General features: G+C 37.7%; 1 protein-coding gene across 1 annotated transcript in view; it reads left to right on the top strand.

Moving 5' to 3' along the window:
• Positions 1-14,731, top strand: part of nup210 (nucleoporin 210) — a 74,390-nt gene that overhangs the window by 16,174 nt on the left and 43,485 nt on the right. The window contains exons 11-21 of the mRNA XM_081386456.1: positions 129-266; positions 410-565; positions 2,529-2,718; positions 3,617-3,762; positions 3,843-4,061; positions 5,514-5,687; positions 6,317-6,509; positions 7,169-7,275; positions 10,177-10,281; positions 10,373-10,474; positions 14,450-14,578. Of these exons, the coding sequence (XP_081242582.1) occupies positions 129-266; positions 410-565; positions 2,529-2,718; positions 3,617-3,762; positions 3,843-4,061; positions 5,514-5,687; positions 6,317-6,509; positions 7,169-7,275; positions 10,177-10,281; positions 10,373-10,474; positions 14,450-14,578 (1,659 nt within the window). The remainder of the gene's footprint in view (positions 1-128; positions 267-409; positions 566-2,528; positions 2,719-3,616; positions 3,763-3,842; positions 4,062-5,513; positions 5,688-6,316; positions 6,510-7,168; positions 7,276-10,176; positions 10,282-10,372; positions 10,475-14,449; positions 14,579-14,731) is intronic.

Raw genomic sequence — 14,731 nt, 5'->3', positions numbered from 1 at the left:
AAGGTGAACATTTGTTTTCTTAAGCATTTAAAATTGTATCATTTCGCCCAGTTACAAGGATCTTCCCAGTGTTCAGAGTTGGTTTGTCGACGCTATTCTAGTTTGTTTACCCTCTTGTGTGTCTTCAGGCAGGAAGTGTCCACGCTCTCTCTGTTCCTGTGCGTAATGAGCAGGACGTGGAGATCTACGACCCTATCGTCCTCAATCCCGCCATCCTCACATTCCCATGGCAGCCTAAAGAGGGAGCATACCAGTATACCATCCAGGTGTCTCATGGCTTTCTTTTGTTAGACATGAATCATTTAGCATTGTAAACTTCAAAAACGCATAAGAGGAAATACAGTTTGAATCTATTCTTATGTGTGTGGTGTGTAGTCTGTGCATTAATGTGATGTTGTGTCTGTTTCAGGCGACTGGAGGGAGTGGGAACTTCAGCTGGTCGTCCACTAACTCGGCAGTCGCCACGGTTACAGTGAAAGGAGTGATGACCACGGTCAGGGACGTCGGGGTCAGTGCGATCTACGCCCATGACGTGAGAAATCCTCTGCACTACGGAGACATGAAGGTGAGGCCAACGCTCATGCTCGTACAAATCAAGATGTGTTTTAATTAGGGCTGTCAAAAGATTAATCGCGATTAATCGCATCCAAAATAAAAGTTTGTGTTTACATAATATATGTGTGTGTACTCTGTATAATTATTTTGTATATATAAATACACACACATGCATGTCTATATTTAAGAAATATTTGCATACATATACTGTATATATTTATTAGGGGTTGCACGACTACTGATTTCTGCTAGTCGATTTCTTATCAAAACAATACTCGAGTTACTCGACTACTCGTCGTTTATGCTACTGTATATGAAAAGACATGAAATAGCTAAGTTAGATCTTATCAATAAACATTTATTAATTCATAGCCTAATGCAACAATTACATAAGTAAACTCAAAACTTTATAATTATGACATTTCATTTTTAAATTTTCATGTAACAGTCTAAAGCCAAATAAATAGCCGTTCTTGCCTTTCATTTCAGACGTCTGCTTCTAGGGGCCGTTCACATATCGCGTCTTTTCCGCGCTCAAGGTCGTTATTTCAAATGTAGGAGCGCGGCGAGCGCGCTCATAATGAAAGCAACGGACGTGGTGCGCTAGTTTGTCCAGGCGGGTTTTTCCTTCTCATCTCCAGAAATATATCTAGTAGTAAAGCTAATGCAAGGGCTAGAAATAAATTAATCCTTTGCTAAATGATACTTCTTCGTCGTCATCATGTAGAGCGCAGTTTGGTTGCATAGCAACGACAGACGCCACGGGAGCGCAAGCGCTTGTAGGAGACAGCGGAACGGCCGCGCGCTTTCCACACGTTTTTAGAAGCAATATGTGAACGGCCTCTTGCAGAGTTGGCCAAATTACAATATTTTTGTCATCCTTGATGAAATTCTTCCACACATCTGACGCGTGGTGTCTGTTGGTGACGTTCGCCATTTTTAATTAATTTTGTTTAATGGACGCTCGAGTAGTCGATTGTTTCCGACAGCGTCGACTAGTGGTTGAAGTAGTCGATCTATCGACTACTCGACTAGTCTATGCAAGCCCTAATATTTATATATAATTTATATTATATATAAATATAATTTTTATATATATAAATTACACATTTTTCTTAAATATATACAAGCATGTGTGTGTATTTATATATACAAATTTAATTATACACAGTACACACACATATTATTTTAACACAAACTTTTATTTTGGATGCGATTAATCGCGATTAATCTTTTGACAGCCCTAGTTTTAATCACTCTTCTAGATTTATCGTTCTTGAATTTATGTATTTTTTATTATTCTTTTTTAAATAACCAATTGTGTTTGAGCATAGACATTTTGAGCTCTTCTCTTAGATAATCTGCTTTATGTAAATTAAATGATTGTAAACAATGTATCAAAGTAATATTGTAATCATAATTATTTGTAAAAATTGAAATACTGTTGATTGCCATGAATATAGCCTTTGCTGCTGATATGGCGTTAAGTCATTAATTAGTGCTGTGCAACGATTAATCGCATCCAAAGTAAAAGTTTGTTTACGTAACGTGTGTACTGTGTATAATTATTTTGTATTTATAAATACACACACATGCGTGTATATATTTAAGAAAAATGTGTTATTTATATATAAAATATTTATATTTATTTTTAATATAAATTGTTTAAATGTATAAACAGCATATACATGCAAATATTTCTTAAATAAATACATGCATATATGTGTATTTATATATACAAAATAATTATACACAGTACACACACATATATTAAGTCGTCAAGTCATCTTCATTTATATAGCGCTTTTAACAATGTAGATTGTTCAGTGTAGATTATATAAACACAAACTTTACATAATTATAACACAAACTTTACATATTATGTAAACACACAAACTTTTATTTTGGATGCGATTAATCGATGCCCAGCCCTGAAATAAATGAATAATGGATCTGCTCTGTTGTTCCTGCAGGTGTATGTGATCGAGCCGGTGGGCATGGAGTTCAGCCCGTGTGCAGTGGAGGCCCGTGTGGGCTTAAACCTGGACCTGCCGCTGCGAATCTTCGGTCAGCTGGCCGGAGAGAGAGTGACGCTCAGTGACTGCTCACACTTCGACATGCAGGTGGACATGGAGAGTCACGGCATCTTTCAGCTGCTGGAGGGTGAGTTGAGTTCATGCTAAAAGAATAGATTCTGTGACTTGCATCGTTCACCCACAAATGAATCTATTACTCTCCCAAACCTGTATGAATTTCTTTCTTCTTCTGAACACAAAAGAAGATATTTTGAAGAATATGGGTAACCAAACAGCCACTGTTTACTTTCACTTATGACATATACAACTGTTTACAAGGATATTTTGACATTATTTTGTGTATCTGTCCGTTCAAGCGCAAGAAGACATGAAAGAGAACTCCATTCAGTATTCGTGCACTGAGGCTCATGTGCTCAGAAAACAGTGTGCCAGTGCCGAATTGAGATCTTTCATGTCTTCTTGTGCTTGAATGGTTTAAAACCACAATAAAATGTGCACACAGGAATCAATGAGAGGATTTGTAATTTTATAACTAGTATCTGATTCCTAACCTTAAGGATCCGATTCCGGCTTGTTGCGCTTAATCACTTGTTTTAATCATGTACATCCCGCTCTTTATTTTCTCATTCGTGCATTTTGTTTGATTTATCACAATGATTTTTGTACTGTGCTATGTGGCTATATTTGCATACCACAGTATAAACAATACGCAAAATCTCTTAGCATTATATATCATCATAACTCCCAGCCCTACCTGAAATACAAAGGTCAAATTTTTTTAAACAAAAAAAGACATGCGGGTTATGCATAATAATGAGAACATTTTTCACAGCAGGTGATTTGAAGTCCTGCATTAATGGTCTTCAAATGCGAAAATGACAAATAATGTCTTGATTTTGTTGTATTAATATTGGCAGATTTAACAGAAGCAAGCAAAGTGTTATGCAAGTAATCCAAGTGTGTGTACAGTTGTACTCTTGCAGTATTGCAGTATTTTTTGAGTGTGTGTGTGTGTGTGTCTTCAGGTAGACTTGCTCCAGGTCAGGGCCACTGCAGCGGGGTTCGCGTCAAGGCCTTGACCCCTGGTTACACCAACCTGTTGGTCAGCTATACCCATAGTAATGTTCATCTCAGTGCAAAGATCACCATCGCTGCCTACCCGCCTCTCAAGGTAAGATGTGTGAATATGCTTTTAAAGATGGAGGAGTGAGCAGTGAACTGTAGATGACCGTGCCTCGTCGTCTTCGGCAGCCGGTTGACCCTGTGGCTGTGGCTGTGGTGACGCTGGGCTCCTCTAAAGACATGCTGTTTGAAGGAGGCCCGAGGCCCTGGGTGCTAGAGCCATCCAAGTTCTTCCGAAACCTGACGGCTGAGGACCACAGCAGCGTTGCGCTGTCTCTGCAGGGCCCCGCCTCGCGATCCTACGCCAGACATCTGGTCAGAGCCACATGCAGAGCTCTGGGAGAACAGGTACAGGTCCCTATAACCTCATGTCCTGCAGGGGTATTCAAATAAAGGTCCAAGGGCGCCGGCCTCTATGTCTCCTTCACAGCGGAGGTCCGGACTATACTTTTTTAGAACAGTTATACAGTTCCATCAAGGCAGCCGGAGTACTTTGTAAAAGAAAAAAAAACCTTAACACTCAAAATAGTCATCAAAGATGAGAGTCTTGGGCCCAGAGAGCCAAAAGAGTGACTTTCTTTTTACCAAAGATTTACCCAAAAAAGTAAATATTTCTTCCAACTGGATATGAATATAAAAAGCTCAGATGTATGCTATTTTTATTTATTTATTTATTTTACATTTAGACACCTACATGTACGGCACATAGAAGGGACTGAGAAAACATACTGGGGGTGCAGGGTTTACCTCTTAAGAAAAGAATGGGCCATTTTTATATTTTACTCAAAGCAATAAACTATTAGATTACGTACATTGTTTGTTTTTAGTAATCAAAACTCTTATCATGAGGACAAAACAAAGTTAACTAGTAATTTATAGATTTTTTTTGTAAATAAATTAAAAATAGAAAAAAAAAATCTAATAATTTTCCTAATTCTAACATTGTTTATTATGAAATGCTGATTAAAGAGATAGTTCACCCAAAAATGAAAATTCTGTCATCATTTACTCTCCCTCAAGTTGTTCCAAACCTGTATGATTTCCTTTCTTCTGCTAAACACAAAAGAAGATATTTTAAAGAAGGTTGGTAATTAAACAGTTGCTGGTCCCCATTGACATCCATAGTATTTTTTTTTTCCTACTATGGAAGTCAATGGGGTCCATCAGTCGTTTGGTTACCGACTTTCTTCAAAATATCTTCTTTTGTGTTCAGCAGAAGAAAGAAAGTCATACTGGTTTGGAACAACTTGAGGGAGAGTAAATGATGACAGAATTTTCATTTTTGGGTGAACTATCCCTTTAATAATGCTAAATGTATATAAAAAAAATGTTTAAAGACGCCACATCAACTTGTGTCAAACCTTGTTTAGTTAAATCGTCAGAGTAATCTGTGTGACAGATACAAACGTTTTCTGCAGTGTTTTAGAGAAAGTCTCTATTTTGCTGCTCGCCGTGTTTCTGCTACTGTTGTTAAAATAACCGCGTCACTGCAGCTCTTAATGTGGCGCTTTACGTTTTTAGCGAGGGAAAGAGAGAAGCAATGTGCACGGAGCGGAGAGTGCTTGAATGAAGCACTTTTGGCTCTAGATAAAAATATTATAGATAAAGCTCCGAAAGATCATGACCATAAACAACCCTGAGTGCTTATGGTGTGAACCACTCCAATGTTTTGACGCGCTGCTCTTTAATCTGTAGAAACAGTCAAATGGCGCAATTATGTCTCGTAGTCCGTCATTTTGAACAACACCGGTCTAGACTTTCCACTAGAAATGTGGACTGATATGTTTGAAATGTTCGCAGATCTTAGCAGTGACTGTTGGAAACCAGCCCACCATGACGAACCCCTTCCCTGCTGTGGAACCAGCTGTTGTGAAGTTCGTGTGTGCTCCTCCATCACGCCTCACACTGACCCCCATTTACATGAGCCCACAGCTGGACGTGTCCTGTCCTCTGCTGCAGCAGAACAAACAAGTGGTGAGCAGTCCAGCGCTCAGTGTGTGTAGTCTTAAAGGGCTCCTATAATGCCCTTTTCACAAGATGTCAAATAAGCCTCTGAAGTCCCCAGAGAATACCCCACAGATATTTTATAGCATGTGAAAATTGGGTTAGGGTTAAAAAATTGTTGAAAATTTCAAAAACTTTTAGCCTTTTATGTTCAAACCGGAGTCAGACAATGATGGAGAGACTCAATAAGAAGTGACAACATGTAGAAGAAACAGGACATTTCTGAATTGTTAGTTGATGAATTTATGCAGCTGATGTGGAGTTATCTTCTAGTCATTGATTAGCATATTCTGTCATGATAATCTATAAATTGTGTCCAGGGGGCAGGGTTTATGTAAATTCTAGGGTTGGTGATGTCACTAACCCATGAAGAAGCTCATTGTAGTTCCTACCAGCCGTTTGTTGCAGTCCTTAAAAAACGATTTCTGTAAAAGAGAATATCTCCCTTTGCTTTGAACGTTGAGCATCGTAACTTTGCAGATGTTGTTTATGCTCAAACAGCAACATTACACACTAACTAAAGCTAGAAAAGTGAAATCATAATCAAGCTCCCCTTTAACATGACAGGAAGTTCAGTAGCGTGTGTGCTTGTTCTGCAGGTGCCCGTTTCAAACTATCACAACCCGGAGCTGGATGTGTCGGCGTTCGACCAGCAGGGCCGGAGGTTTGATAACTTCAGCTCTTTGAGTATGATCTGGGAGTCCTCCAGAGTTTCCCTGGCCAGCATCGAACCGACCATGCCCATGAAACTACACGTGCACGAGGACGACAGCAAGCAGAGAAAACTTCACGGTACCTTATAACAAATACTGAGATAATTGATGATTATGAGGAACAAATATGTATTAGGGAAGGATGGTATGGCAAAAATCCTTACACTGAGTAATTTTATAAATGCATATATTATATAGCATATACAGTGGGGAGAACAAGTATTTGATACACTGTGGGTTTTGCAGGTTTTCCTACTTACAAAGCATGTAGAGGTCTGTAATTTGTATCATAGGTACACTTCAACTGTGAGAGTCGGAATCTAAAACAAAAATCCAGAAAATCACATTGTATGATTTTTAAGTAATTCATTTGCATTTTATTGCATGACATACAGTAAGTATTTGATACATCAGAAAAGCAGAACTTGATATTTGGTACAGAAACCTTTGTTTGCTGACAGATCAATATTATTGTTGAGTATTAAGTGTCACCAACTAAGCAAGACAAAAGCCAATGGTGACATGATAGCAGTATCAAAGTATGAGAATAAGCATAATTGCGTACATAAAGTGTACATTTTGCCATGCCTATATAGCACATAACCATTATAAAAGCAGTGGTACTGAATTTTTCTACATATTTAATCTACTGGTTCACACACTTCTACTGTCACCATACCGTCATACTGCTCAGCCCGAATGTGTGTGCTGCATATATGTAATATATGTTTCCCGCAGGTCATCAGACGGTGCTGGTGCATCATGAGTCGGGTGTGGCAGCGATCACTGTGAGCGCGGTCGGCTATCAGACGCCTCACCTGGAGCACGCCGCGGTTCCCAGTGGAGTGAGTTCCTCTGTGCTCTTCTTTCATATGCACCTCAACCAAATCCACAATAAATCGACTCCATTTACTTCAGATCAAAGCATGGTCAGGAATACAATACAAGATTGCAGTCGATATGCACGGTTATTCTTTTATCTTTGTTTTTGTGCACACAGAATTTTTTGTGAAATGACTCGTTTTTAAAAAGTTGAACTTCTTTTTACTTGAGGTTTTTAAAATGCTGTGTCATGGCGTAGACGTGAATGCAGCGGTCAAACATCCGTCTGGCTAATGTAAGAAGAGAAAAGCTAATTATACATCTAATTATAACTGTCAGGTTTAGGGCACTGAGCACCCATCATTAGTTCAAAAAGCTGCTTGGACAGCAGAGTTCAAGATAAAAATAATAACTAATACACACAATGCTTGCTTATTAATGTGTTTATTCTTGTTGGCAAGTTTTTTTTTTTCTAAATTAGGAAAACTATTGCTAACCAAATTAATATTTATTGTATTAATATTGCATGGGCTAAATTGCGAAGCTGGCAGGGAGGTGTATAATTACAATGTAAAGTTACTGTGGCTGTCTTGTGTTTGTTTGTTTTTTCTTTGTTTTTTTTTTAAGTATAAAAGGGTGTGAATATCTGATATCTGGTGGATCTAGTCAGCAACGAGAGTCCATTCCTGCGCTAGAGCCGACCCTGAGCTGCCAGAGCCGTGTGGCGGCAGGGGGACGTGGGTTCAGTGGATCTCTGGTTTAGATTGAGCGATCAGCATCAGAGACAATACAATACAATACAATACGATTTTATTAGTATAGCACGTTTAAAAACAACTGGTGTTGACCAAAGTGCTTTACAAGGCCAAGAAGACAAACATCAAGATAGAAAACATATAAAACAGTAAAAAAAAAAAAATATATATATATATATATATATAAAGATATATTAAAAGCTATTGGAAAAAAAATACGTTTTCAAAGTTGATTTAAAAATTGACAAAGTTTGGGTGGATCTGATGTCAGCCGGTGGGCTATTCCATAGCTTAGGGCCGATGACTGCAAAAGCACGATCACCCCTGTTATTAAGTCTAGCTCTAGGGACAGATAGTAAATTAGAGTCCCCCGATCTGAGTGATCTTGACAGTGTGGATGTAGTAGTTCAGATAGGTACTGTGGAGCCTGCTTCTTCAAAGACTTAAAAACAAATAACAAAACTTTAAAATCAATTCTATATTAAACCGGTAGCCAATGAAGCGAGATCAAAACCGGTGTAATGTGTTCACATTTACGCTTCCCTTTGAGAAGCCGTGCAGCTGCATTTTGAACTAATTGCAAACGTGTGATGCATATCTGAGGGGCACCCATATAATAAAGAGTTACAATAGTCTAATCTTACAAAAGCATGCATAGCAATCTTTAAGTTCTTTGCAGACAACAATGGCTTAACCTTGGCTAAAAGATAGCACTTATCTGTTTATCATGTTTATCATATCATATCATCAAACCAAACCCCCATATCCCGAACACAGGTGGTACTGTAAGGTAACAACGTTTGGAGATCAAAATCATGAGTACTGCACTTCTGGAGATCATGAGCCGCCTCGTTTCCTCAGCAGGAAGTGACCAGCTGTCTCTAACCACACACATCACCCAACAGCATAACCACAGTTACCGTTGCCAACAACAGAGCTAACAGCACAGGAAGCTGAAACAGCGGCACACGCTAGCTCTGTGCTAATGCCTAGCCAGCAGTTTACAGCGACTGGCATGCTAACTCAAGAGGAGCTTCAGCTTCATTTCAAAGGCTCTTCTTGGCAGCAATAGTCACACATTAGCGCCACACTTAGAGTGTTAATTCTATCCCTGTCCTGATTCTCCTAGCATGTTGTTAAGATAACGATAAGGAAAAGTCCTCTTACTGGTGGTCCACCAATATATCACCAAGACGATATATCAGCTCATTTTTGGTTTTGGCAAGTTTTGGGCGATTAAATGTTGTGAGCTAGACTTTTATTTTGACAGTATTGAGAACCAAGACACCAATTCTGTCTTCATTAGTTTGCCATCTTTGTTTAACAGTTTTGGCTATTAATAGATAAGCAAACTTTTTATATATACTGTAGCCATTCCGAAAATCAGCATTTATATAATTTAAAGAAGTCTTTAAATACCTGTTAAACATGTAATTCTACAAACCTCCCAGAGCTCATTGTAACCCGTTTACAAACGCATGTTCCCTGTCCGTGTGATTGGCTGAACCTGTGTGAATCAGATGTGCATAGGAGAGACCGGCTGGCACTGGACACGCATTTCTTACACACACACACACACACACACACACACACACACACACACACACACACTCACACACACACACAAAATACTTTTCAAAGTTTTTTATAAAGTCCCCCAGAGCCCTATAGTATCACAGCAAATTAATGCCTCAGATCATGCAGCAACTAATGTAACAGCATGTCTAATCTGTAAACCAACAGTGATCTGTACTTAATAGATGACTGTATTGTGTAATGATAGGCATGCAACTTAATTTTTTAAAAAATGCCATAGTAAGATTACAGAATCAAGTAGTTGCTATCTAAAGTATAAATCAGAAATCAAACATCTCAGATTGATACATTTTCAAATAAATATTTTGCAGTAAATATTAAGTAAAATAAATCTAAATATAATTGCAATGCTTATGTTATTTACTATTGTTAAAATCCCCCTGTGTTAAAATCAAGCTTTTAATGTTGTTTAAGTGTCTATGTGGTGTTTTTAGATGCTTTAATTGGCACCAGCCAGCAAAAAAATCCATATCTGTGGACGACTGCCTTTTTACTCATGCATATTGGATTGTTTTGAACTTCCGTGTAAAGTGGAGCTCTGATTCATGTGTGTTTTGTTTATGTGTGTGTTAGTTTGATCCTCTGAGCCCCGTCTCGGCCACGCTTGACCTTCTGTTAGTAGAGGACGTGAGGGTGACCCCTGACACCATCACCATATACAACCATCCCGATGTGACGGTGAGATCTCTCACACACACACGCACATACACGCACGCTCTGCTGTGCCTGAAAGAGCTTGTCCAGTGTGCTGACACACCCCTCTCTGCAGGCGGATCTGACTCTTCAGCAGGGCTCCGGGTATTTCTACATCAATGCGAGCGTCGGTGGAATCGCAGAGGTCACGTTTCAGGAGTCCCAGGGAATTGCTCAGGTAACATTTTACAGGACTGTTCCAGGTTCAGCAGAAGATGAGCTCTGTCAGGGGCTATTGGTGGTGTTTTGTATTGCAAACAACTATTTCAGCTGAACATTAGGGTTGGGTATCGATTGAATTCTAGCGATTCCGATTCTGCTTATTGATTCCCAGTTTCGATTCCAATATGGTAGAAAATAATGAAGTCAAACATTTAGATATCAAACATATTTATTGTCTTTTTGCAAAACATTCTGTTGCAGCTGAATACCATTAACAAAAATCAGCAGCCTAAAGAACAACTAACTAATAAACTAGACTCGATTTCAAACATTGTTGAAGACAAGTATACAGTCAGTAATACAATAAGAACAAATAAGCAAATTAGCAATAGCGGGATCCAGGATCCAATACACTGTTACACAATGTTTACATTCACTTAAGACATAACTTGCTGGGTTTACGGGGATATTTTGACATAATTTTCTGTTTTAAATTTGTACATTTGTGTGTTTGTGTCATAATTTTACATTTGTCTGTCCAAGCGTAAGAAGACGCAAAAGAGAACTCAATTCAGTGTTGATGCACTATATTACAAATCACCCTAAGAAAAAAGAGGAATTCATATTTGATCCCATGGGTTTAAGATATCATTGACCTGTAACTGTTCCATTTCAATTAAACAAGTGTGTTCTTGTAAGTGTTATTGACCGTGTCTTAAAGGGTTAGTTCACCCAAAAATGAAAATTCTTTCAGTAATTACTCCCCCTCATGTTGTTCCAACGCCGTAAGACTTTCATTCATCTTCGGAACACAAATTAAGATATTTTTGATGAAATCTGAGAGCTGGATCACTCCTCCTGCAGGCTTATGGACACCTTAACTTGCTGGCCCAGAAAATGTATTAAAGACATTGTTAATATAGTCCAAGTGACTCCAGTGGCTCAATCTTAAGTTTATAAAGCGACGAGAATACTTTTTGTGCGCAAAAACAAACAAAAATAACGACTTTATTCCACTTTTCATTTCCTTCTCTCTGGACCTCGAGTCTTTTCACGTAGTGTAATAGCGTAGCGCGTCTGTGTTTCACGTCACCACGTAGGCTCACTATTGGTGTTTTTTTGCGCACAAAAAGTATTCTCGTCGCTTTATAAACTTAAGATTGAGCCACTGTAGTCACTTGGACTATATTAACAATGTCTTTAATACATTTTCTGGGCCAGCAAGTTAAGGTGTCCATAAGCCTGCAGGAGGAGTGATCCAGCTCTCAGATTTCATAAAAAATATCTTAATTTGTGTTCCGAAGATGAACGAAAGTCTTACGGGTTGGAACAACATGAGGGTGAGTAATTACTGACAGAATTTTCATTTTTGGGTGAACTAACCCTTTAACCAGGAGAGCCTATACTGAACATCTGTGCTCTGGACGACAGCAAAGGTGACTTATTCAGTAGACTCAGGGACAGGGCTTAGATTAAGCCAGGATTAGGCCTTAGACACATTTATAAAAGCTACTTAAATGCTCTAAATGAACTTAGAGAAAAACATTACTGGTGTGAATCTTGAGACAAAACAATGGCACTGATATATTTTAAGATTGTAATTGTAAAGATAGTAGTTGCTTTCAGTTAAAACAGCTCAAACTGTTCCCATACCAGGGGTACAAGCTTGGAATGGGAACGTCTCAGATTAAATTTCAGCTTGTGAGTTTTGAAGTTAAAATTGTGGAAGTGTATAAAATAGCGACAGCAAACATTGCAGATGTTAAGATTGATCAGTCACGTTTTTAAGGTGAGACTGATTGGAGCGAAGGGTTCGTTTATATGATTGAATTTTTCTTTATGTAAACAGTCGCTTTCTGGTCTCCTTCACTTGTGAAAAATAAGTGTGTTTTATTGTAATTAATGTGCACTTCAGTGTAGTTAAAGAGAGTACACTAAAGAGAGTGTTTGTTTCTTAAGACACTTAAGTCCACTTTGCAATGTTAAATTAAAACTTTTACCTTAAAGTACATATTAATTCATTGTTTTAGTAATCTTTTGTTGTTTTTTGAAGAGGTATACTCATTTTGATGTTGACTAACATACTAAAGCACATGTAAAGTACTTGATTATATTTTTAACTATATTGTGTTGTTGTTTGATGTTACATTTAAAGTTGATATATTTAAAATGCACTAAATTGCAACTAAATTGTAACATTTAGCTAGGGCTGGGCGATAAAACGATAACGATATGTATCGCGATAGACACGTAATCAATATCAATAAAAAATGCGTTCGATAAAACGTTCGATAATTTTTTATTTTTTTTTTCGTCGGAAGAAACCAGCAAGCAGGTTTGATTGCATGAACAAAGGCACTCACTCTCTAGTAACTAGATAAAACAGGAAAAGTCAGCTCGCCTGACTTGAAGTCTGACCGTAGTCAGACCAATGTCATCTGCAGATTATGCAAGACAGTCGTCAGTTTCTCTGTTATTCGCGTGCTGATGCGCTGTTCTAGCATGTGCGTTTCTCAGCGTGTACATGTGAAGCTCACATGCACTAAAAGCCTGTCTACCAGCGCCTGAATACTAAGTAATCTTTCGAGTCTTATTTTGCTCATACTGTTATATACACACAAGGTTTACATAAACTAGTCGGATATGTCTAAAGTGAAAGCAAACTTGAGAAAATTGAGAGAAAATCTGCATGTCAAATGCGTGTATAATAGACGCGTCGCGCGCAGCTCTTAAAGAGACAGTAGTAATAGTAAACACATTGCCGCTTGTCCCTAAAGGGATAGTTCACCCAAAAAATAAAAATTATCTCATTATTTACGCACTCTACTGTTGTTCCAAACCTGTATTAATTGCCTTCTAATATTTTCTAATATTAATATTTTGAAGAATGTGGGTATCCAAACAGTAGCTGGTCCCCATTGACTTCCATAGGAGAAAAATATACTATGGTAGTCACCGGGGTACATCAACTGTTGGTCATTCTTCCAAATAACTTTTATTTTCAACAGAAGAAAGAAACTTATTCGAGTTTAAAACAACGTGAGAGAGTAAATTATGAAAATTAGAATTTTTAGGAGAACTATCCCTTTAATGTTAATAAAACAACAAAATGTAAAGAGAAAATCACTCACTGCTCTTGACTAATAACTTTATTAATAGCTTTAATAAGTATCAATGTATAATTTATAGAAAATAGAAAGAAATAGATTTATAGAATTTATAGAAAGAAGTTGTAATATTATATTTTTGCCATATCGCCCACCCCTTTATAAAGCATTTATTACGTATTCTTTAATTTTGCACCTTAATGTTAAGAGATAATTGTTAAGTGTTCATTGTGATTTTAGACTTTTGAGTTTTCCATGGTCGTGTTGACATTTCTGCCTTTATAACTGATGGGATTATAATCAGAGGTAGGTTAAGTTTAAAATAAAAAATCTTTAAATGTAATATATTTGTCTCCTGAACTGGTCCTTATTTTAAATATGTTATAAAAAAATTCAATAATTATCGATATCGGCCGATATAAAACACTTATATCGTGATACAGTTTTCAGCCATATCGCCCAGCCCTACATTTAGCCTAATACCAAAAACATTACGTTAAGTTTGTAATTAAGTATATACTTTAAAAGTATATTTTTATAATAAGTGCTACTGAAAGTATGCTAAAGTGTATTTGCTTGTATGATGTGAAACTCACTGGGCTTTACATGGTCATAACAGAAGTTGTAACTTTACACAGACAGTGTTAATGTGTTTCTGTTACACTTATTTTACTTTTGTAAACTGAGGAATGAGTTAAAATTTTCTGTGAAATGCCCATTAAAGCCTAACTTGTGTTGAACCTGGAACATTAAATTATTTCACAAACTCTGTTAGTGAGCTGACTGCACAATATACTGTAAACTGGTAATAACTTGTCTCTTCTGCACACTGTAAAATCAATGTAGTTTTGAATCTAATCTAATCTCATGTCATTGTGACTCAGGTTGTCCCAGCTCAGGCCGGGGTCTTGCAGGTGATGGTTCATGACCTTTGTTTGACCTTTCCTTCCCCCGCTACGGCTACAGTTCACATCTCTGATATTCTGGAGGTGTATGTGCGTGTGGTCGACAAGGTTGGTGACATCCACTTGAATGTGTGAATAGATTAAGGAATTTCACTAACAAATCCGTTTTGAAATTATAAAAGCCTCATGCTTGTGCACTTTATGATCTTTAATGAAGTGGTTTTGAAATCAGAGGTTGAATTCAGATTACACTATCATTTT

The sequence above is a fragment of the Scardinius erythrophthalmus genome (assembly GCF_964197995.2).
Source record: "Scardinius erythrophthalmus genome assembly, chromosome: 15".
In the NCBI taxonomy this organism is placed as follows: Eukaryota; Metazoa; Chordata; class Actinopteri; order Cypriniformes; family Leuciscidae; genus Scardinius; species Scardinius erythrophthalmus.
The sequence above is the reverse complement of the archived record's forward strand: the minus strand, read 5'-3'. Positions and strand labels throughout refer to the sequence as shown.